Source organism: Lates calcarifer, linkage group LG12 (assembly GCF_001640805.2).
Source record: "Lates calcarifer isolate ASB-BC8 linkage group LG12, TLL_Latcal_v3, whole genome shotgun sequence".
Taxonomy (NCBI): domain Eukaryota; kingdom Metazoa; phylum Chordata; class Actinopteri; family Centropomidae; genus Lates; species Lates calcarifer.
In genome coordinates this window covers 25346452-25368453 of record NC_066844.1, presented here as the reverse complement: position 1 = coordinate 25368453, position 22002 = coordinate 25346452, and the positions used below count along the sequence as shown (strand labels likewise).

The 22002-nt window shown below is 42.6% G+C and overlaps 3 protein-coding genes across 3 annotated transcripts in view; 1 reads left to right on the top strand and 2 right to left on the bottom strand.

The window, feature by feature from the left end:
• vgll4b (vestigial-like family member 4b) overlaps nt 1-5670 on the bottom strand; it is a 37411-nt gene extending 31741 nt beyond the window's left edge. Inside the window, exons 1-2 of the mRNA XM_018686878.1 lie at nt 5488-5670; nt 3626-3699 (exon numbers count right to left, since the gene is read on the bottom strand). Of these exons, the coding sequence (XP_018542394.1) occupies nt 3626-3689 (64 nt within the window). The 5' untranslated portion in view covers nt 3690-3699; nt 5488-5670. The remainder of the gene's footprint in view (nt 1-3625; nt 3700-5487) is intronic.
• A 1106-nt stretch (nt 5671-6776) lies between these two features.
• Nucleotides 6777-11696, bottom strand: tamm41 (TAM41 mitochondrial translocator assembly and maintenance homolog). The gene is made up of 8 exons (XM_018686888.2): nt 11326-11696; nt 10686-10868; nt 10504-10596; nt 10190-10340; nt 9952-10097; nt 8567-8732; nt 8004-8066; nt 6777-7634 (listed from the first exon to the last, which is right to left on the bottom strand). The coding sequence occupies exons 1-8, from the start codon at nt 11461-11463 to the stop codon at nt 7543-7545; spliced, it is 1032 nt and encodes a 343-aa protein (XP_018542404.1). The 5' UTR covers nt 11464-11696; the 3' UTR covers nt 6777-7542.
• The window catches only part of syn2b (synapsin IIb), a 77972-nt gene continuing 67653 nt past the window's right edge, over nt 11684-22002 (top strand). The window contains 2 exon segments of the mRNA XM_018686887.2: nt 11684-11770; nt 19208-20833. Coding sequence (XP_018542403.1) covers nt 20388-20833 — 446 coding nt within the window. The 5' untranslated portion in view covers nt 11684-11770; nt 19208-20387.

The following is a 22002-nucleotide window of genomic DNA, read 5'->3' as shown; positions in this document are numbered from 1 at the left end:
TCTGTAAGGACCAGACTTATCTCCAGCTTTCCTGCCCCACAGATGATACAACACTGTCCACATTTAGCCCAGAGGATGCCTTCTGGCAAAATGCAGCAACAGCTAATTTGCTCTGCCATATCTGGTGCTTCATAGCACAGGGAGAGCTTTGTGAATCGGCTTGGGACTTGTCACATGTTTAAATGTATGCTCCTATTAAAACACGACTGAGTGTACAGTTGTGCTAGCAGCTCTGTGACACTGATGTCGAATCAGCTCTACAGCGATTTTAAAGGCTGCAGTTTGCAGTGTTGTTGCATCAGACTGTAAAGATGTTCCTATTATTTTGTCCACCACCTATTTGAGCCTTTTTCAGAAGAAGAAATACGACAAGAAATACAGAGACCAGCACAGAGAGGTCTGCTTAATGGGCTCCTTCCCTCAGACCAGAGCCCTCACTCAGAGCTGGGAAAGGACTGCCGGTGTTTGAACAAACCATGGAAACTATAACAATCAGCGGGGGATTCTGTGTGTGTGTGTCTGTCTGTGATTGTGTGTGTGTTTCTCTAAACAAACAAGCAGTATTTCAGTGTACAGAACTAGAGCAGAGGGCACTGTACAGATCTCAGTCAACCACCTTCTCCTGGCACCGGTTCTTCTTTTGTTGTGGTTCCTGTCAAGAAACAAAAGGGCCACATTTCATCTCTTCAGCAGGGCCCTAAACCACCGGCCCTCTTCGGAACGACTGGATTCTGATCTAACGTCCAAGATCTGACAAAACATTGCTTGAAAAAATGTATTAAGAAACGCTGCATTTTAGAAAAACAAAAACATTTGGATCTGTCCTTGCAACTGAGGCTGTTGTGCAATCCAGACTGTTTAAGGTCGATCTCAAATACAGGTCTGCTTCCAGGAAGGGTGGAGCGCACTGCAGGATCTTCCAAATAGCCACCAAAATTGCTATGGAGGGGTGATGGCGAGTATTAAGTATTTCCCCACATTCACCATTAAATGTAAAGCCACAGATTACTTCACTGCTTTTTTAGTAAGTGTGTAATTACTCTATATTCAAGGTCAGGACTGTTTGACTTAAAGCCTGTGATTAGTGTTGCTCGCAGACACAGAAGATGGGAGCTCACACACACACTGACAGCAGGAACCAGCCCTGCTGAAGTGTGTGTGTGTTCCTCTTCCTCTGAGCTCACATCACATTATTGGATCTAAATGTAAAAATGTTCTCAGATCTGTGATCCTGTTTTTTTTTTTTGTTTTTTTTGACTCTAACCACTTTTACACTTTGCCTGACAGGAAAGCTTCACAGCTTCACAGCAGCTATGATAAATGTCTTTATAATAACAAAGGATCAAATGATTATGTGTAATGTGAAAGAGTCACAGAGATTTATCACTGACTCTACAGTTGCTCTTGCTTGTTTCAGTGACTGCAGGTTTAACTTCGTAGACTTAACATCACAGTATTTGCTTTGACTTTATTTACTTAATATTGTCATTCTGTCTCTTTATATTCTAATTTTACTGTCGTCTTCTCTGTACATACAGCAGCAGGTTCTGAGTTTATTTCCTTTATTTTCTACATTAAATACTTCTATTCTGATCCAAATCCAGGATCGAAGCGTAGTGGGGCACATGTTGTAAAGTTAAGCTCTCAGGGGCTGATTTGTGAATTTCAGCTACTTGATAACTGATTTTTTTTGCTGCTAACTTGTAAAACAAAGTCTCCAAAGTTTAAAACTGTGCTCAGTTAAGAATAACCACATTTTAATAAAACAAATGTTTTTTTCTTTAAACGTTTTTATATTCAGAAAACCTTTACTGATCTGGGCCAAGGCCAATAATTCTATTTCAGGGTATTACTGGAAGATGTTTTTCATTTTAGAGCCAAACAGCGCGACCTTGGACCAATACATTATTCATGTACTGTAATTTCATTTCACTCAAGACAGCATTTGTGTAATTATGTGAAAAAATTCATTTCCAACAGCGCTGAGTTATCTGCAGGGGTGTGGCTTAAAAAAAATGGAACAATGCTTTTCATTTCTAGCTCTGAATGTTGTGAACTGCAGCACTGGCCCTGACAGGCCCCACTCAGTCCCTCTGAGTTGGAGCTGCTGTTGTGAGGGCAGGCCCGAGCCTCTCCCTGTTCTGTGGCAAGTGCTCTGGTGTCAAGTGCCGCGCAGGCATCACAAAGCCTCGTCATAAAATGCAAACAGGCGGGCAGAGAGGTTACTGACGGACCCGTAGTTAGTTAGGGGCGGACTGGCTGGTTTGGGTGACTGCAGCTTAGCGGGGCTGGCCGACTCACTGGTTCAACCATTTCTCGTGCGCCATTGTGGAAACAGGTCGAGTGCATTGTCTTTGGACAAAGAGGCCATGCACGACCCACAACAAAAAAGTGACATCAGCGCAGAGGAAAAAACAAAAACACTGCAGGGGAGCGAGGGAGCGGAGGAGGAGGAGGAGGAGGAGGAGGAGGAGGAGGAGTGGGGAGCTCCCATGCCATAAAGGAAGCTGACAGTCAGCTCATCATCAGTACAGTTTCCTGTATAAATACTGTGTCTTCCAAGTTAATCACATATTAAGCAACTTATAGGAACTTGAGGAAAAAAGGAGGGTATGTTTTCTCAGTGTGATATTGTCTAAAGCTTCCACTTTTACTAAGCTAAAAAACACACATTTCTTAATGGCATTCAGTAAATCACTTGGCCTCCTATTAAGAGATAACACCTGAGAGCCCCCTGATGATTTATGAGATTTAAATTCCTCCACAACATAAACAACAAAAATCAATGAATCCACCTGCTTATCACTCCCAGCTTCATGCCTACAGTAGTGGATTAAGTCTAAGTGCTAAAAGCCAGAAAGCAATTATTTAATACCTGATACACGATCTGCAAAGCTGAGGAGGAGAATACTCAAAACAAAACCAAACTGTCCCCTCCAAACAGTGCAGATCAATTATCAGTGGTATCTTTGTAGGTTTCACTCTGCTCTGCTGGCTGCAGAGAGGCCCGCTGAGAAGGATTGGCCATTTCTCCTTAATCTTGGAAGGAATTTTTTTTCTCAGCAACGCCAGAAGTGCTTAGACACGATTAGGAGAGGAGGAAGGAAAAGACAGCGGAGGATAGAGCAGGGAGAGCGAGAGGGGACTGAAGAAGAGAGGAAGATGGGAAGGGATCAACGAGACAGCGACAAAGAAATAAAGTTAGATAGTTTACAGAGAGAGAGAGAGAGCAAAACAGCAAAGAGAAAGAAAAACACTCCACCCTGATTCCAGTGAAAGCAGGTTAACACAAGCAAGCAGCTGGTTAAAAAGCAGTGCTGATGGCGGTTGAGTGTGGTTGGTCTTATTTGCCTGCGTATCTGCAACTGCAAGCTCGCACGGCACAAAGGCGCCTATTGTCTCATGTCAGAAAACAGGGCCGGGGCTTATGGCTGAACATAATGTTGCACTTCATCGATATGTAACGCAGCTCTAATCATTCAAATCACTTGTCCGCCACTATTCACCTTCTGACCGTGCAAAGCAGTCCAGAAACAAAGGAGTGTGTGGGGGGTGGGTCGGCATGTCTCTGAACTCCACACACAAGCACAACAAGAGGAAGCACAGCGTCGGGAGAAAGACTTACTCTCTTCCTCATTGGCGTGAACGAAAGATGCTGCTCTCGACAGAACATCCAGTGGCGTCTCCATGCTTGGATGCCTGCGGGACAGAGAGGAGGGCACAGTGATGAAAATGTTGACTTTAAAAAAAAGAAGTTTGGCTTTCGTCTCTGTGCAGCAGAAACTGAATCAATATTTGATGGATGTCATGACATTTTAATGGCCTCAAAACTGTTCCAAGATCTCACAGGTTTCGAGTTACAACTAAAGTCGTTTATTTATTTCTGTAGACAGGGGCTGGGTTGTTGTTTGCAGTTTGGTGCCAACACGATACACAATAAGAATTTTTTTAATGGTGTAGTTCAAAATCTTTCTAAACTTTGTTTTTCCAGTAACTGGGCTCGAACTTCATTCTCTTTGTTGGGAAATAAAATAAAGTATTACCAAACTATAATAATAAATAAACCAAATTTATTGAAAGACAAACACGGTAAATCTCTTACTGACTGAATTTACTCTCATGGCTCAGTCTGATTCCTGTAATTGAACTGAGTTACACCTAACCAGACATTCAATCAAACAATTAGCATTAAGTCGAGTCCAGAGGCCCATCATCTTTGTCTGGTCATATCTCAGCTTTAGAACTTTAGAAAGCACTTGTTACTGTGCACAAGTTATAAGTGACAATTCACTGTGATGCAGAGTTCAGATCATATTGTCCAGTCAAAAGTAGCTGAAATTGTCTGTAGGGCTGCAGCTGACCTCCTTTATCAATTCATCTGCTGATTATTGTCTTGATTCTGCAAATAATCCTTTGGTCTATATCAAGTTAAAAGCTGCTGCAGTTGATGCAGTTTCCCGGAGCTTTCAGATGGTTTCAAAGGTTTTGAATTCAGGACCTTTAGTAGTGTTTCTTTATTGTTGAGTCACTGCAGCTCCTTATGACCTTTCCATGATGTTTTGACACCGTCCTAAACTTTGCTTTGACATTTTTAGGATTTTTGTCCCGCAGTGTTGAGCCTTCACTGTAGCTGTGCTATGAGAGGTATTTGAGGGTAATAATAAAAAAAAACCCTCTCCAGCGCGCGTCTCTTCCCTCTCTCTGCATTCCTAAGATACCTTTCCCTCATTTCTCCAGGAAAAATGTGTTTGAGCAAGATTATCGATAAAACTATTCCTGCACACACACACACACACGCACTAAACCGTGAAACGTGTCCCTTTATCTCTGCCTTCACGCGCCGTCTTCGATGGTGCGCGTAAAGAAATGCGACAAACTTCTAATGAGATCGACTCGGGCAAAGTGAAACCGATTATATTGGCAGCAAGTGCGTCCATTTTTATTTCCCACCAGGCGTGGATAGTATTTATATCAGCCTGACTCAGTGCTTCCTTATCAGTTCTCCCTTAAGAGGTATACAGGAAGGACTCCGCTGAAAAACAGTCTGACACGAACCTGGAAGTGGCACAGGGGGGAAGAGGTGAGGTTGATTTTGTGATAAGGTTGAACTCTCCTGTCGTATCCCACCACCACCAACACTTAAAGTAACAACAGAGAGACGACTAAACGTCCCGTGGAGGACAGGAGCATGAGGCTGAAGCGGAGCAGGGGGGGCAGAGAGCTTTCTTGACATGGGAAAGTTTGGGAACGCGCCAGTGCAGCTTCCTATCGTGAATGAAAAATTCAACCATCACCTTCGCACATCAGGGCGGATATTATTTCAGCCCTGTCACTCGCTGTCTCCGTTTACGCGCGGTAAATGTTTCTAGGAGGCAAAAAAACGGAGTGAATTTGAGCCACACGGCTCTAAATAAAGAGCGCAGCCTCATCCCACAACAACGAAACAATGTCAAGACAAACACAACTTCATGTTTCAGCAGCACATACCTCCTTCAAGCGCCACTTTGGTATCTTCCAGTATGATAACGTCCACGCGAGAAATAGATAAAAACAACAATATACATATATATTCCACAGAGACAGGCTACAACACACACTCTCTCACACACACAAAGCCGCGGCTAAACAGTCCTGTACGAGGGGAAGACAATAGTAGCAGTAGCTGTCGGGACAAACTTGGTTGTAAACGAGGAAGAGGAGGAGGAGGGAGGGAGGAGAAGGAGGGAGGGAGGGGAGGGGAGGGCAGGAATGCCTGGAATGATGGAATTCAGTTCCTAGCAGGTGGTGAAAGTGAAGCGCGCTGATTGGTGGAGGGCCGCAGCGGTGATATCAGCATACATTATGATAATGGCGCGTTGCATCACATCCTCTGAAGGTGAGGCTGCTGTCACTGCGGCTGCGACTCTGAGGTGATGAAACATTTATGATGATGAAGCAGAAGTCCCTCCCTTGATGCCTACTGTATGTATGAGTGTTTACCTGTGCTGGCTTGTGTGAAAGGAGCGATGTCTGAAGGTTTTTAAAAAGTAAAGTAGTAGTAAAACCTCAAAATGTTCTTAGTTATTTTCCACCACAAACAGCAGAGTTGGAGAAATAAAAACAAATGCATATAAAGGCAGGTATGTTACCAGTGGTGGAGGGAAAGAAGAGAGAAATTATCAGAGGTGATGTGAGCGTCTTAAAATGATTCATGTGTCCATAAATGATGACATTTTCAGTATGACTAATGATGCAGTGGGAAACACAGAAGTGGATAAACAAAACAGTGAGTGTGCTATGATGGAGCACCAGACCTTTATCACAGTACTGACTCATTCAGATGTGTTTTTATTTACAGTGCGTGTGTTCTTCTAATGACCATATTCTAGTTATAAATGTAAGTTTAGATTCTTTCTTGCATTTAAAAATGATGTATTTTGATGTTTATATTTATCACAATTCTCTGTACTGTGTTTGTTTAGTGCTTGTCTGTTGCTGAGGTGCATTTAGTTGTATAAACTGACACTTTGATGTCTTACTGCAGGAACAGCACAGGTGTAACTCATCTCATTAACGACAGCTTTGCTCCATTCTGGTGTCCTGTGTTTCTCCTGCTTTAATAGTTTAAAGTTCCCTCTGAATTAAAAAAATAATACGTTTCTCAAACAAAATCACATACTGACAATCTGAACCTCCCCTCAGTGGGAGTTTCTTATAGAGCCAGTCTTTTGTGAGATGTATATAAAGTATATTTTCTCCATTTCACTGACCACATACTGAAGACAGAGTAGTTGCTGTTATATTAAAAACTTTATTAAACCCAGTTCTTGTAAATGAATCAAACTACATCAAGTGTTTGTGAAGAACTGATCGATGTGAGGACCAGGAGCAGAGGTGAAATGGTTTCTTTCAACAATCAGGAACATCTTTATCACGTTAAAGGACACGACAGACTCCTACTTAACAGCTTCTCAGAAAAGTCTGGGCCTATTTTTAGTTCATGGAATCTGGCGGAGACATTGTACAGCCACCGGGAACCCACGTGAAGAGTTGAGAGATGAAAGATTTGAGATCTTTGGCAAAGAGAGACAGAGATAAGAAGTGCATGTGTGTGTAACATGTAACACCAGCTGAAAGGAATCAATCAGTTTCTCCTTATTCTGACGACAGTGATGAACTATCTCAGTATTTTAGCTGCCTGTCACCAAAAAGTCTATTCAGCAGCTCCTCACCAGCCTCTGTGTGTGTGTGTGTGTGTGTGTGTGTGTGTGTGTGTGTGTGTGTGATCATTCAGAAAGGTCCAATCTGTACTACTCTTAAATGTCAGCCATATTTCAGTCTGACTTGTGAAATGTCACCCTTTATTCTACAATTTTTATGCATGATAAAGGGCAGTTTCACAGGTGATTCTGAACTATTCAGACAGCATTATACCTCGTCAGTGATCCCATTCATACAGACTGAGGAGTGACACAACCGGAGGAAAGTGGACGATTGTTCCAGCCACAGTTTGTCAGGGTGAAATCAAAGGATGGACGTCGACTGACAGAAAGACAGACGGGTTCAGGACGTATGGGACACGGACGGCTTCCTCCTCCAGCCCTTCCACATCTTCATTAGTTTCTTGGAGCTGTACGACACGGTCTTCCACAAGCCTGAGGAGGAACCAGGACACACAGCCACATTAGAAGAACATTATTTCTCTACCAGTTACTTTTAAGAGACGAAAGCTTTTAAATACTACACAAGTCAAACCAGTGGTCTCAAACCTTTTTGGCCTCTGACGTCTTACAGAAAGATAAAAGAAAATGATTTGTGAATCTGAACTTTGTTTTTCTTCTTTTCACTTCAGTATTAATCATCTAATGATTTTATATACAGTAATATAATCAGTCAGAGGGACCACACCAATACTTTAATACTTTAACTACACTTTACATTCTAAAGATCTGAATATTTTTTCTACCACTTGTATGATCTAGAGTTTTGATTAAATATCAAATGAACAAGGAAACAGTTCTTACCAGCTGTAGCAATGCCTTTGATACTCTGTGTTATGCTGGAGGATTTCACAATAGATGAGATACCTGAGAAGGAACAAAAACATGCTCAAATATGCAATTAAAACACACTTAATATCTCATCACTCTGCAATATGATTTTATGACTGCTGCTCATGGGCAGAGCCTCTATTACCTACTGACAGGGACATGTCCCCCTGCAGCATTGTTTTCCATTTACTGAATCTGTCTGTCTCCATCTGGACAAGAGCCTTTTATTAATTTATTAAATTGTTAATTATTAATTTGCAATTATGTTTTAAAGAAAACAGGAGAAAAACAATAGACATGGGAGGACGTTTTTGTTTGATTTACTATTCGTTTACTCATCCATCATCACTTTACTTTTGATCTGCAAACTGACTGTGTTCTGCATCTCAGATCCCACTGAGAGAATTTAAATGAAACGTTTGGGACTGATTTACTTTTTCCATCCATCTCTCACTCTCTCTCTCTGCCTGCCTCTCCCTCCTACCTGTCTTTTCCTCTATCCTCCCATCCCTCCACCCTTTCTCTTTCCTCCGTACCCTGCTGTACGACAGCTCCACAGTCCGGGTCCTGGGCCACCTGCAGCAGGATCTCCTCCACGTCTCGGTTCTTCCCTGGCGGATCCACCAGCTTCGTGATCCTTTGCTGGAGGGTGCGCGGCAAAGCCATCAGCTGGATAAACTGGCCCTCTGGGCTTTTGTCCACCTGCAGGTACACTCGAATAATTAAACAGGTACATACAGTACATACATACATATGCATGTGGGCTACGCCATTCAAGCTCTGGTTCCTTCAGGCAGGAAGAGGAAGACTGTAAACAATACAGAAAAGTGTTAAAAAAAATCAGCTTTGCAAATATTTAATGAGAAAGGAATTGTTAGACCTCAGGCTTGCACACAATGTTCTTTGGTGAGTAACACTGAATGTAAACAACTTTTTTTTGCAATGAAAACCCACAGGGCACCTTCAAATCCACCCCTGTGCAGTGGTGCCACAAATAAAAACTAGGAGCGGGTGAAATTATGCTGACTTTAAAAACTCAGCATTTAAAACACCAGACATCTTCTCGCCGTACGAATCTCGTGCACACCAGTCTGCAGCTGGTTCAGAGCCTGCTGCCTCACAGCCTGATGACGTACAAGGGCACACAAGTATTTCTCACATGCAGGGCTCACAGCGCACAATTCCCCACAGCACTGTTGATTGCAAGAGGTGTTGCTCATTTACATATGACACAAGCAACGGATAAACAGTGCCTAGCTCTGAGCTGCTCCTCCTATTTCCCCCACTTACTAAACATGTTATTCTGGGATGGTGTGATGCCTGGGGTGATTACTATTACCTTGGTAGAACAAGGTGGGGCAGCAACAGTTTAAAGAAAATAAAGACAAGATGAAACTGCACACAAAAGAAAAATGCAGAGGAATGTGTGCTCATGTTAATTCACTGTCTAAACACACATATGCACTGTTTGTAAAGCAGATACCAGAGTACCGAGTCAGTCACACCTTATTTTAAGGTCACGGTCAAGACTGTGAGCACACACTGTACTATTCAGGTTAAGATGTCTGTAGAAATCCAGGTCATGGTTACCAAACACGGAGCCTTCTTCAGTTCAGACTGACTGGTGAGGAGACCCAGGTATTTAACCACTTTGGGCCACTTAAGGCCACTGGTGTTACTTGGTTCGTTAGTGCTCCTCGCTGTTGTAACAACATCCAATAGGTTCAAACACTGTCCTTTCATCCCTCCCACAGAGATTCAACAACCAGTCACACTCAGGTGACTCCAGTGACTCTAACGACTTACAACAGCCTAGAGCGCTAACGAACCAAGACACAGATGACAACCCCACAAAGGTCAACTATCTGTGTATCCCCATCTAACACCATTCATGTACAGGTCTGTGTTCACTGCATCTTACCTCAAGTTTTCCTTGCTGAGGTTTGTAGACCACTTGAGGGCAGTCCCGCAGGATGTTGCTGTACAGAATCCTGAAGTGCTGAATGTTGTCTCTGACGATATTGGCCACCTTGGATTTGTCTTCTCCAATCACCATCCTAAAATCCCCTTCAGAAGAAAGAACAAAATGTTTGCCTTTAAGTATAATACATTTGCTATGATATTTACTTTACAGTTTTTCAGTTGCATGGGTTAATTACCGGCATAAGAAAGGCCAGCTATCTGCAGGAAAAGGTCCTCTTCAGTGAAGCTCTCTGGCAGCATGAGGAAGGAGGCCGTCACAGCGCTCTTCAGGTTGGCCACCAAAGCAGCGCGGAGCTTTCCATTCTCACTCTGCACCAACATTTTCACCTGCACAAAAAAAACATATGCACATAAGCATGGATGCATACAATACTTCTGTGCACATATGGTTTTAACAAAGCCTGAGGAGATTTCACTGAAAACTGTATGTAAACATCAGATTTAGACAGCTTGGTTTTTCTGTTTGATTCCGTCTAATCGTGATACTGACTGGTTTGTGAAGGCGTCCAGCAACGTACATGGTCTTCCAGTGCATCAGGTCGTCTATTAGAGACTCTGTACTAATCACACCATATTTGATGATCTGAGAAGAAGAGGAGGAGGTCACAGATGTAGTTATTACAAGACAAGACAAGGTTGGTCTGATCTGTGGACGAGGACACATCCTGTTACCTTTCCGTCCACAGGCACCAGCGTGTTGTAGTACACTGCTGCCCCGTGTTCATTTTGTATGGAGCTGATCATCGTGGGCCCCAGCAGCTTCAGGATGGAGTAGTGTTTGCGGTTTTGCAGCAGATTCATGGTGTGCCACGTCACCGGGTCGTCCACCGCAAACACAAAGTCCAGCATGTTCTTCTGTACATATCACAAGTGAAAAGAACAGGGAACATCACATTTTATTAAACTAGCAAGTAGGAAACAGATGCTAACAAATTATTGTTTTATCAGTGTAATCATATTGTGGTGCTATGATCACAAAGAGTGAGTTATTGTTCCCAGTTAGTGGTGTAATACAGTGGAGCGCAGTAAAACAACTTCATTATCTTACATTACATTGTTTTTTAAATAAATATTTGGAGTACTATGATGCAGACTTGAGGGCTTGGGGATGTCTCCATAATTAATGCAAGTGCAAGCAAAGTGTAATGCTGGAGGAGGATTTTCCACAATCTGGCAACCCAAAACCTGTTGTTATTGATGGATTATAACTGATGTGCAAATCATTAGTAAACACACAGCTTATTAAGCCTTTGTAAATGCTGCTTAATCAGAAAGTTTAAGTTTGGGAACTAGCAGGACAGGTGTGTCTTACCTCCATTTGACCTTGGCTGGTCCCATGCTGTTTGAAAACACCAGATCCATAGGCAAAAGCTAAGCTGATGTCCTGAGGAAACTGTGACAGAATCCTTCTGTAAAGCACACCGGTGTTGTGCAAGGCTGGAAGAGTCATCTTGACCTAGCTAGGGCTGTTTTTAGGCAGCAACACCGGCTGGTTTATGAGCGGGATAACCGAGTAAATAACGTGTAAAACGAAGTCTCGGCCGCATGAAGTGAGAGGCACATTTCAGACGGAGCGGCCCGGTGCCGCTAAACACGACCACCGCCTCTGGATATCAATAAATATACCAGTTTTATCGTTTAACTACCTTCATCGGGTCAGTTTGGGTCAGCTGTGCTGCTTGACAGTCGACTAAAATATGCGTCACAGATTCCGCCGCGGGCTGAGGGCTCATGGGAAATGGAGTCGGAGATGGAAGGTAAGCAAAGTGAGCCGTTAAAACGTCGTTAAACTGCCTAAATAATGACTATTTTACGATTTATTGTTGTAAGCAGCTACGCCCGTGATTTAAAATAGTCTTGACAAGTATGAGCGGGGCAACACATTGCAGCATTTTATTAGTTTTGAGATGAAATCTGAACAACGCCAGCAGATGGCGGTTTTCTACCAAGTTTAGCTAAGTGGTAATGAGGTTATGCTAATTTGTGATGATAGTTTTCTGCTCTCAGGTTAGAAGCTACATGCAATTGTATCGACCACTGTCTGTTTAATTATTCATTCTGAGTCCTTTTATAAGCAATTAAAAAATAATGATCACGTAGCCACACAGGCTAAATCTGGTATCAGTACACTCAGTGGGCAGTTTATTAGTTACGCCTAGCTAAAACTAATGCAGGCTAATACAACAGTCCTGCAGTAAATCCATCCCCCATGAAGGTTATAATACTATTCAAACTGTTTTAGATTCACCTGTATGGTCATTTTGGAGGAGGTAGTTTTTGGTGCATTTGAACTATGTTGCACTTTATGTTCAGGTGATTTTCAGAGAATAGTGCAGGCTTTAACTGTTAGGACTGAGCATTTAATTAGATTACCCTTTTCCTATCCACAAGTTTCACTTTCTGTGGTGTTTAAATTCTGTATTGCTTAACACATCTTTTTAAAAAATCTTTGAAAATGTAATCATCCTGAGAGGAGGATGACAATTGCTCCTGCCAGGTCCCAGACTTTTATATTTGGACTTGAGCCACTGGAGATATTAAATGAAATCACTGAAAGCAAGGGCAAATTTATCAGTTTTTGACAGTTTTGAAACTCACTGTGCTTAAAACAAAAGACACCAAGCACACCCATGAAAGTAAGATTAATCTTAAGTGTGAGATTCATGTGAAATATTTCTGCAGTAGTAAAAGCCAAGAGGCCTGTGAGGCCATCATCAGTCTTCACCGCAGCGTTAGTCCTGAGCCTTATAGGCCCAATGCTCACATCTATTTTAATGAATTAATATTGAATGTAGATTCATGACAGTTAGAAATATGTCTGCAACCCATTATGGGATTGTCAAGACTGGGACAAATATTATCTTCTCAGTAATTGCCCTGAGCCGTCTTTTCAGCCAAATGAATATTGATAAGGTCACTGAATCCTGACTAACAAGCTCACTCACTGTGGTAAAGTGCCTTGTTAATTCAGGGACAGTGAAGCACCAGTGGGACTAAAAAGGTATTTTCTCATCTTTTCATCCTATACTACATCATGTAAATGTTAAATAACACTTGTGATCATGGCCCTAGAGGTTTGTATTAGTCTTTACTCTGCATGCTTCCCTCTGGCCTCTGGCTGTTTCTCCCTCTCTATGGTTTGTAACCTCTGACTGCAATACCTTATGAATCTATAATGTCATCCTTATAGGATTCATTCTGTTTTGTACTTATAGGGTCAAACAGTCCTTATTAAATTATAATTTAGGAGCAGTTGCTCTAGATTTATTGGATTAAGAAGCTTAATTCCTCATTCCAGTATTCTTTCTTGTTTTTGCACTGATTCGGTTTCCATTAGCCTCCAAGGGAACTTTTTTACGATTTAATGACCAGCTAGTCTCTAACTTTGTCTGTCTGCCAGCTGTTTGGTACTGGATAGGTAACATATAGTGGGTTAATCAACTGGAAACTAGATCAATTAGGGCAACGAGACTTAAACAAAATTTATGATGCTATTGACATATCATTAGTTTTGTAGTAGAGAGGATAAACTTGTCAGCAAACAGTTGCTTTTTTACACATCCAGCAGTTTTAGAGCAGTATTATCATTCATGTGTAGTAGCGTCTCTGGCCACGTGATGAATGTTGCCCTTTTAACTCTGTTTTTGGTTTCTATCAACTCTCTAGGAAAATATTTGGCTCTTGAGCTGCTAAATGCTCCACTGTGTCTGTCATTTGGTGCTCAGCAGGTTGTACAAAGTAAATTTTTATGAGTCCGGTGAGAAGCAAACAGTAAAGTTGCAGGCTTGACAGCTAGACAATGAGCTGCAACTTGCTATAAAGCTCCATAGAGATTGCACAATATGTCAACTGTATGTGAAAATCAAGGACTGAAATAGATGCCTTTCGTGCTCCGTGTTGCTCACATGAAACTGGCAAACTGGGCTCAACACAGGTAGTGAGGCAGAGAAGGTCGCAGGCAAGTAGACAGGAAGAAAGACTTGTAAATTTATTTTGCCAACCACAGTGAGAATTCTCCCATCACACCTCCATCCTTCCTCATAGTGTTTGTGTGGGCCAGTGTGAAAATGACTGCAGTGACAGGAATGAAAGCGAAGGCTGCCTTTGTAAGTTTTTGTTTGCAACTAGAACAACCAATTAAACTGAATCAATGTTTGCAATGATTGCACATTGATTTCTCATTGAAATGATCCAGGCAATGTTTCTACCTCTAATTTTCTATGTACAGTGCCTCTCCTTGAGTGTGAGTGGCTGCCTCCGGGATAATTCATTTAGATGTCAACAGCTTTGATAGGTATAGCTTGGCAACGACCCAGAGTGCAGTTCAGCTGCTGCTGTTAAAACCTAAAAATCTGTCAGTCCCGTAGTTTACAGGAAATTCAGACGGCAAATTATAATAAACTAGACTACAAGAAGAGGAGCACAGATCACACTGAAGGCAGATTACACTCAGCTAATATTAATACACCACACACGTATCCATCTGCGTATGAGTACAAACACAGATACAGACATGCACATACACACATGCACTAACTACGAGGATCTTTTCAGCTTTTGCACGCCTGTTGCCATGGAGATTGCCATAGCTGCCCATGCCTAGTGATGGAACATCAAACGAAAATGCACCATTAACCGCGCACACACATGCACACTTCTGTAGATGCACAGCTGCTCCAGAGCCCCACAAGAGGAGAGAAACAGAAGCTGCTACTTTTATCTTACTCCACAGAAGGGTTATGGTGTCACCAGGCAGGGAGTGAGCTAATAATATTCATAGCATGGGAGTCAGGAGAAAGTGAAAGCCAAACTACACTGTACAGTCAAAGTAAAATTAGTTACTACTAATTTTAATCTTAGAAATAGTTCCAGCTGATTTAAATGGCACAAATGCTCAAATGTTTATGCAGAGATTATGAGAGGATTATGTATTATTTAGCTAATCGGTGTATGTGTCAGTGAAAGAGTTAATGTAACTATCACATGAGGGCACTCAATACAAATTGCCATAAAATCAATATGTGATTTCAGGCTTTATTTTTCCACATGCATCAGCTTCTTTAGTTGTTTTTCAGCTGGCAGGTGCTTGAAATCTACAGTCGGTGTAAATTAACATGCAGAACAAATGTCAGGTCAGTGACAGGTACAGTGCATCTAATGACCATTTAATGTTGCAGACATTTAACATATTTGCTTTCCAGATTTTGGAAAATGAAACTTGCCTGCTGGTCTTTTATTTTATTTTTAATTTCAGGATTTTAAATAGTGCTGGCTGTGGTGGTGTCGCTTGTACAGAGCATTATAATGGAGGTTTAGAAATGTAATCTTTCCTCTCTGAAAAACTATGCCAGACAATTGGTACCAGTAACACCAATTACTGTACTTTTAGTTTCTGGTAAACCATGATATGCTGCAGACCTGTCTTTATACACTGAAATGTTTCTATTAAACCGTTGCTTCTGCCTTTCTTTGCTTGTTATGAACTGCTGCTAATCAGTTATCATTCTTTTGTTGCTTTTTATTGTAACGCTCGCCAACCCAGCTTCAGCTCTACTTGTTGCCATGGCAGTTTTGTATCTTGAATGTTGTGCCTAAATACACAATACAAATAACAGCATCAATCTCCTCAGCACTGCAAAAAAAAGAAACTCTGCAGAGAAAGTTTTGTTGTATGTGTGTGCATGTTTATGTGTATGAATGTGTAAGTGTACAGAAGTCTGGGTAAATGGTGTTTTAGGGGATTTGCTGCAGATATCTGAGGGATGTGTGGGTGTTTTAATCTTGTAGCTCCATCTCTCCACACAGCCTGTTAAAGTTCATTCAGAGAGCTATCTTTTATAATAGCTCGGCTGAATCTACGCTATTCCCTGAAGTAGCTTCAGAGGCTCGAACAGACATTTAACATGTTTTTTCTTCTGATGTTTCAACTGTGTCATGACATCAAGACTCATTTCTAATGTAAGAAGCATTGTGAGGTGACTTCTGTGAGTGTTACCATTGTAAGACCTTGTGTTAAGACAGAACAAGACAATAGCACAGGCCCAAAATAACCCTGTTGCTTCCTGGGTTGAGCCCCCTGTGTTTTCAATTAACCTGCCAGTGCATCTGAGATTACTCCCTGCAAGGCAAACATCCATTTATTCAGTTTTTATCCTCCAGAATTAGCAGCCCTGTTACATCTAGTCATTAAAATCATTTATCAGTCCAATAAGACCTGGATTGAGCTGGAAATGAGTTGAATGATTTTAATAATTCATCAAAATAGTGGAGTTTGCAGTTACACACATGCCCTACTGAGGTTGTAGCGTGTATTACACCGTGTCATGAGCACCTGCCATCGATGCCAGATGTGCACACAGCCCAAATGTTCTGATTTTTCATGGATTATCTAAATTGAGCCAGTGAAGCCACGGGAGGTTTGACCTTTGCATACTCACCCACACAAACTCTGGATATCTGCAGCAAATCCCCCAAAGCAGCATTTAACCAGGAGTGTGTACACCACACACACACTTTCACAGTCAAATCATGACGTGTATAAATGCCCTGCCCCCCCCCACCAAAAATAGAGTTTTATATTTTACAACAGTGGTCCTGTGTGCAGTTAAACATCAGTCACATAATCCTTTTAATTACTGAATGAATAAGTGACAGTGACTCATATGTTGATTACCCACGCTGTCAGTTGTGAAATCCTGACTTCCGGTTTGTGTGTGTGTAATGACAGAGGGCTAGATGTGTTTGTATGTCAGCATCCGTGTGTATATGTGAGGATGTGTTTGCACGTTTGTGTTGTGAACGTGTGTGTGGACAGAAGAGTGATGCCCCTGACACTGTGGATCTGCTACGTTTGCGTATCCTTACCGTATTTCGCCCAACGCAGCAGCCCAAGGCAGATCACATCTCATCTCCAAGTGCCACTATAACCAAACATAAGAGGAGCAAACCTGAGGAAAGTTGGAGAACTGTAGTGTTGTTGTAGTTAGAGTACCTCTTATTTCAAAAGAGGCTGATAGTTAAAGCTAATTATTTAAGCTGTATTTATGAACTGGAGCGTACCTTTGTAAGTGATAGTGAAAAAAGCTCTTCTCCTCCTCTAATGCACAAAACTGTTTCATCTTAAACCAGACGCCGTGTTTTGCTTTGGCTCTGTCGCCTGCATAATTTCATGCACACACATACTATATAATGACTGTGTGGAGATATGTGTTGTGTATGTGTGTCATGAAACATGTAGGCCAGGCTGAGCTTAGGATGTCGCTACAGTTCACACTGCAGCTCCGTGACTCACTCCGGCTCTCTTCTGGTTGACTACACACACACACACACACACACACACACCACACACCCTCCCCCCACTGGGCTTGACTCATCGTGACTTGCTACAAATGATGTGCATCCTGCATTTGTTATGCAAAAAAACTCTTTTGAGGACTGAACAAATTTCAATTTATCAATTATGTTTTCAGCAGAATTTACACCTGTGCTTGATTTCAAAGACAGATTTATGTTCACAGACATATGTCTTTGGACATGATATTTTTTTATGGCAAGAAAAGTGGAGTGTCGACTCATCTTTTTCCTATCGTCAGCACATTTTCCATCACACTGCACCTAATACCAATTTTGAAGCACTGTAGAGACATTGATCTTTAATAAATTTAAAAGCACAGTTCACAGTTCTGTAGCACTTTTACAACCAAAAATAAAAGGGTGACTGTTGCGACTAATGGAAAGTGGTGCAATAATGTACAATAATCTATATTTCATATAGATAGATAGATAGATAGATAGATAGATAGATAGATATAGATATAAACAAATCATGAGTCAGACACAAACAGCAGAGGTTCAAAAGAGATGTGGCCATGTGAGTGGTTTAGATTACAGCTGAAAGGCAACCTCTCAATGGCATAAAGGTCAAGGAATTTATTTCCATCAATTGAGATAGTGAATCATTGCCAAACACACCTGTGTTGAAAATAAAAGCTTCCAGAAATATCAATGCCTGACGTTGAATGAGCAGTCAAATCCGATAAATGGGCTGCTGAATGTCTTTAAATTAGTGAAACTGCTTTACATCCGTTAGGGAATAATTGCCCATTGATGATATAAAGGTACTGTAATCTAGGTCTATTTTTTCTTCTACTGCAGTCTTCTAAGGCCAAGCTGTTCTCCTCAGTGTGGCTCAGACGTGTGTGGGATTTTCTTCCCGCTTGAATAATCTTCTCTCTCCCTCTTTGTCCTGTCATCTTCTGGCTGTTTTTTGAAGTAAAGCTTAGAGCAGCAAACAGTGCAGACGCAGCCTTCTGCTTCTGCTGCTGACGGCATTTAGGAATCGTGCTCTTCTCATGCCCCCAAAATAGTGAATGTGTAATGAAGCGAGGCGAGGCACTGGGAAGAGATGTTTGTTTAGGAATAAGAAGTGAAAGAGACACGGAAACCAACAGACCGAAGCACACAGTGGTGTAGACAAGATGCTGCGTATACTGTTTAACTGAAAGAATATTTGATGTATGTGTTTTATATCTGTTACTAAAACTGCAGATTTGCTGTAGTCATAGAAATTTACCATTTTGGATTAACCTTAAAGGATAACTCTGGTATTTTCTGGTATTTTTATTTTCCCATGTTTTTCGGGTGTAAGTGATTGATAATCACCAACAGCTGCTGCAGTGTAATCCAGCAGGCAATTGTCCATGTCAAAGTACAGCCACTAGAGAGCTTGTTTTTTTATTACAGAGTAAAATCCTTTTTATTTAACTAGAAACATCACTTTATATCGCTACCAGACTCCATTGACAAAAACAGTAATTTTATCTTGCAGAACACAGCAGTTACTGAAATGCTGCTGCCTCGATCGATTAGTTAGGTTGTGTTATTGTGTGATTTTCAGTGGTGGAAGACGTATTTAGGTCCTTTACATGAGAAAAGGTAGCACACAATTACAACAACTTGTCTGGTAGTGACATATGGAAAAGGAATCCTATTCATAATGTTGTCAGACAATTGCCTGTTGGATTACATTGCAGCAGCTGTTCATGGTGGCTCAATACAATCAATTAATCTATGCCTTTGTTATCCTTTGACTGGAATAATGTGGAAAATCTTACTGCACTAATAATCATCACAGATCCTACTACAGAGATCAAAGAATGATGCAAAATGCACCTAAATTGTACTTGTCGCTGCAGGGTTTTCTTCAGCTTGGCTACCCTTGGTCAGCGCCATCATTACCTTCATGTGCAGGACGTAATCGAAGGCCAACGTGTTCCACTGGAGGGAATCATTTGACTGATTAAACCAGTCGATGGAAACCAGGAGGTGAATCTCTGCCCTCCTTCTCTCCTCCTTTTTCTATGTTCTCCTGCCCTCAGCTTCTTCATTGTGGTGGTTTAAAACACAAATCAGCCCTGCCCTCTGTCATGCCACCTGCTTTTAATGTCAAAATATTGTTTTGTTTTTTTCAGTTCTACAAGAATGAATCCACTAGAAAATGTAGCAGCACTGTCCCACACATGGAGGGAAAAGAGATGAGGGGAATGCAGGTTGAAAGGAAGGGTAGAAAGACGGATGGACGGATGAATGGATGGACAGAAAGACGGCGGGTGAAGGAGGTGGGGCTTGCCGAGCAAGAGGGTGGATGGCGTTTCCATCTGTGAACTCCACCTTATGCACGGTCTCAGGAAACCCCTTCCACTGGTTGCACACGGCACGCAACGCTACAAGGCTGCAGCACGACACACACACACACACAGCCTATGATGATGTAGGAGGATGATGACAGGAGAAGGGAGGAGGAGGGGCAGACCGCCAGCGAGCGTGCCGAGAGTGAGAGAGTGAGTGAGCGAGAGGAAAAGGGCAGAGGGAGCGTGAGCGAGTGAAAGCGTGAGATAAGCGGGAGAGAGCAGCATCTCTTGAGCGCATTCAGCAGGCAGAGCAGAGCAGAGGGGGGAGAGCACCAGCACCTTACCAAAGGGGACGACACCACACCTCTCTCTCTCTCTCTCTCTCTCTCTCTCGGACACACACTCTCACACGTCACACACACGCATTTGTGAGGAGGCGTGAGGCTCAGGAGGAGGAACACCACATACCCGCGTGCTGTTTTTGCTGGCTTAGCTGCGCTTTGGAGAGCTGTCTCTTGAAGACTGGACCAGAGCTGTATCCATCGCTTCATCCATCCTTTTTTCCTCCTGCCTTCTACCTCTCCCTCGCACACATTTGGACTGATTTGCTCTCTGTCATTCATCTAACCTCTGACCAGTGTGTTTCTCTCTGCCTGTCTCTGCTCTCACCCGTTCAGCCAAGAAATTCAGAGGCACACTTAGCGAGCAAGCGACCGACTGAGAGACTGACCTTTCGACCGCGATCATGAACTTCCTCCGACGCCGCCTCTCCGACAGCAGCTTCATGTCCAACCTGCCCAATGGTTACATGACAGACCTCCAGAGGCCTGACCCACCTGCTCCTCCTCCCCCGACCGCCTCCTCCCCTTCCCAGCAAGGTGCAGCCACCGCCACGGCTCCCGTCCCTGCCCAGTCCCCGACCAAAGCCCCGGCACCGTCCCAGGCGCCAGCCAGCTCCCCCGCGTCTCAGGAGCGCCGCCCGACCCAGCTGGCTCAGCAGCCTCAGCAGGCCCAGTCCTCCTCTTCGTCCGGTGGGTCCTCCGGCTTCTTCAGCTCCTTCAGCTCCATCACCAACGTGGTCAAACAGACGGCTGCGTCCGCCGCTGGGTTCGTGGAGCAGTCGGCTCCCTCTCCCTCACTCTCCAAGAAGTTCAAGATCCTGTTGGTCATTGACGAGCCCCAGCATGAGTGGTAAGTCACTGCGTGTTGTCCAATCGACTGAGGTAGTTGATGTGAATGGTAGTCGTGCTGAGCGACTCACTGAATGAATTTGGAATATTTAGTGACTCCCTGAGGAGGCACACTGTTTCTAAGTTTTTGGGAATCTCTACAGATTTGGTGTAAAAAACGTGGAGTTTCTCGTCAGCTAGAGGGAACATGATATTCTGTTAATGCGTTGGTGTAATGCTGACTGACACTAATTTAAAATAAGATGTTGGTTCATTTGTGAAGTCCCTGATGGGATCGAAACAATTAAATGATTCACATGCTCCAACACAGCAGCCGCACATATATAATTATGATTTTCATCTTAAGTGAATCATGAAATGAATTTTTACATCCTTATGTCCCAATCTGTTGTTTTTGTTTGTGCTTCATGTCTTCACATTAAAATGTATTCCCTCCTCTGACTGAAGCTGCTCCCAAAATAGAAACAGCTCCATTAATCTACACACACACGTCCCACCGCCCAGCTCTGTCACCTGCCTCTGTTTTTGTGTGTTTATGTGAGTCTTTATGACGCCATGTGTGTGTATGTAAATGTATGCATGTGTGTGAGTGAGTATTAGAGAGCTATGAGTAAATGATTCCATCCCTCGACAGCACGAGTCCTCGTACATCATGCACTGTTCATACAAATGCATGTAGCTCTGAATAAAACATCGCCTTCTACATGTGAAATGCGAGCCTTTGGCTCTGTAGTGATGTTGCTATCCCACTCACTTCTCTCTGTCCCTGCAAATCACATTTTCAGGCTATGAAGCGTTTCTGTGTGGATGTTGATGATGGATTTTACAGCCATTCATTGCTGCCATTATCTCTCTCTGTAGCTTTACCTTGTCAGCCTTGTACTGATGATACAGCGGCAGCCGCATGAGACACTTTTGACCTTTTCAATTTAATGGCTGTTGTGAAGTGTTGTCATAGGGCATTTATTGTGTAGTATCCCACATAAGGAGAGCAGTTACTGTTGATAACAAAAACTGTGTGATATGGTCAGAAAACAGAGCAGAACAAGTGAGTAAGTGGACCTTGAGTTGAGATTGTTAGCAAGGTCAGGAATGAAATGGAAAGCTTTTAAACCAACATAGACAGGAAGAGCTAGATGGGCTAAGAATCTACAGTTCAGTGAGAAACTG

Coding starts and splice junctions, on each gene's coding strand:
- tamm41 (XM_018686888.2), bottom strand. CDS start 11,463: ATGACTCTTCCAGCCTTGCACAACACCGGTGTGCTTTACAGAAGGATT. Junction 10,869..11,325: donor CCAGCCAAGGTCAAATGGAG/GTAAGACACACC, acceptor TGATATGTACAG/AAGAACATGCTGGACTTTGT. Junction 10,098..10,189: donor AGCTGGCCTTTCTTATGCCG/GTAATTAACCCA, acceptor TTTCTTCTGAAG/GGGATTTTAGGATGGTGATT.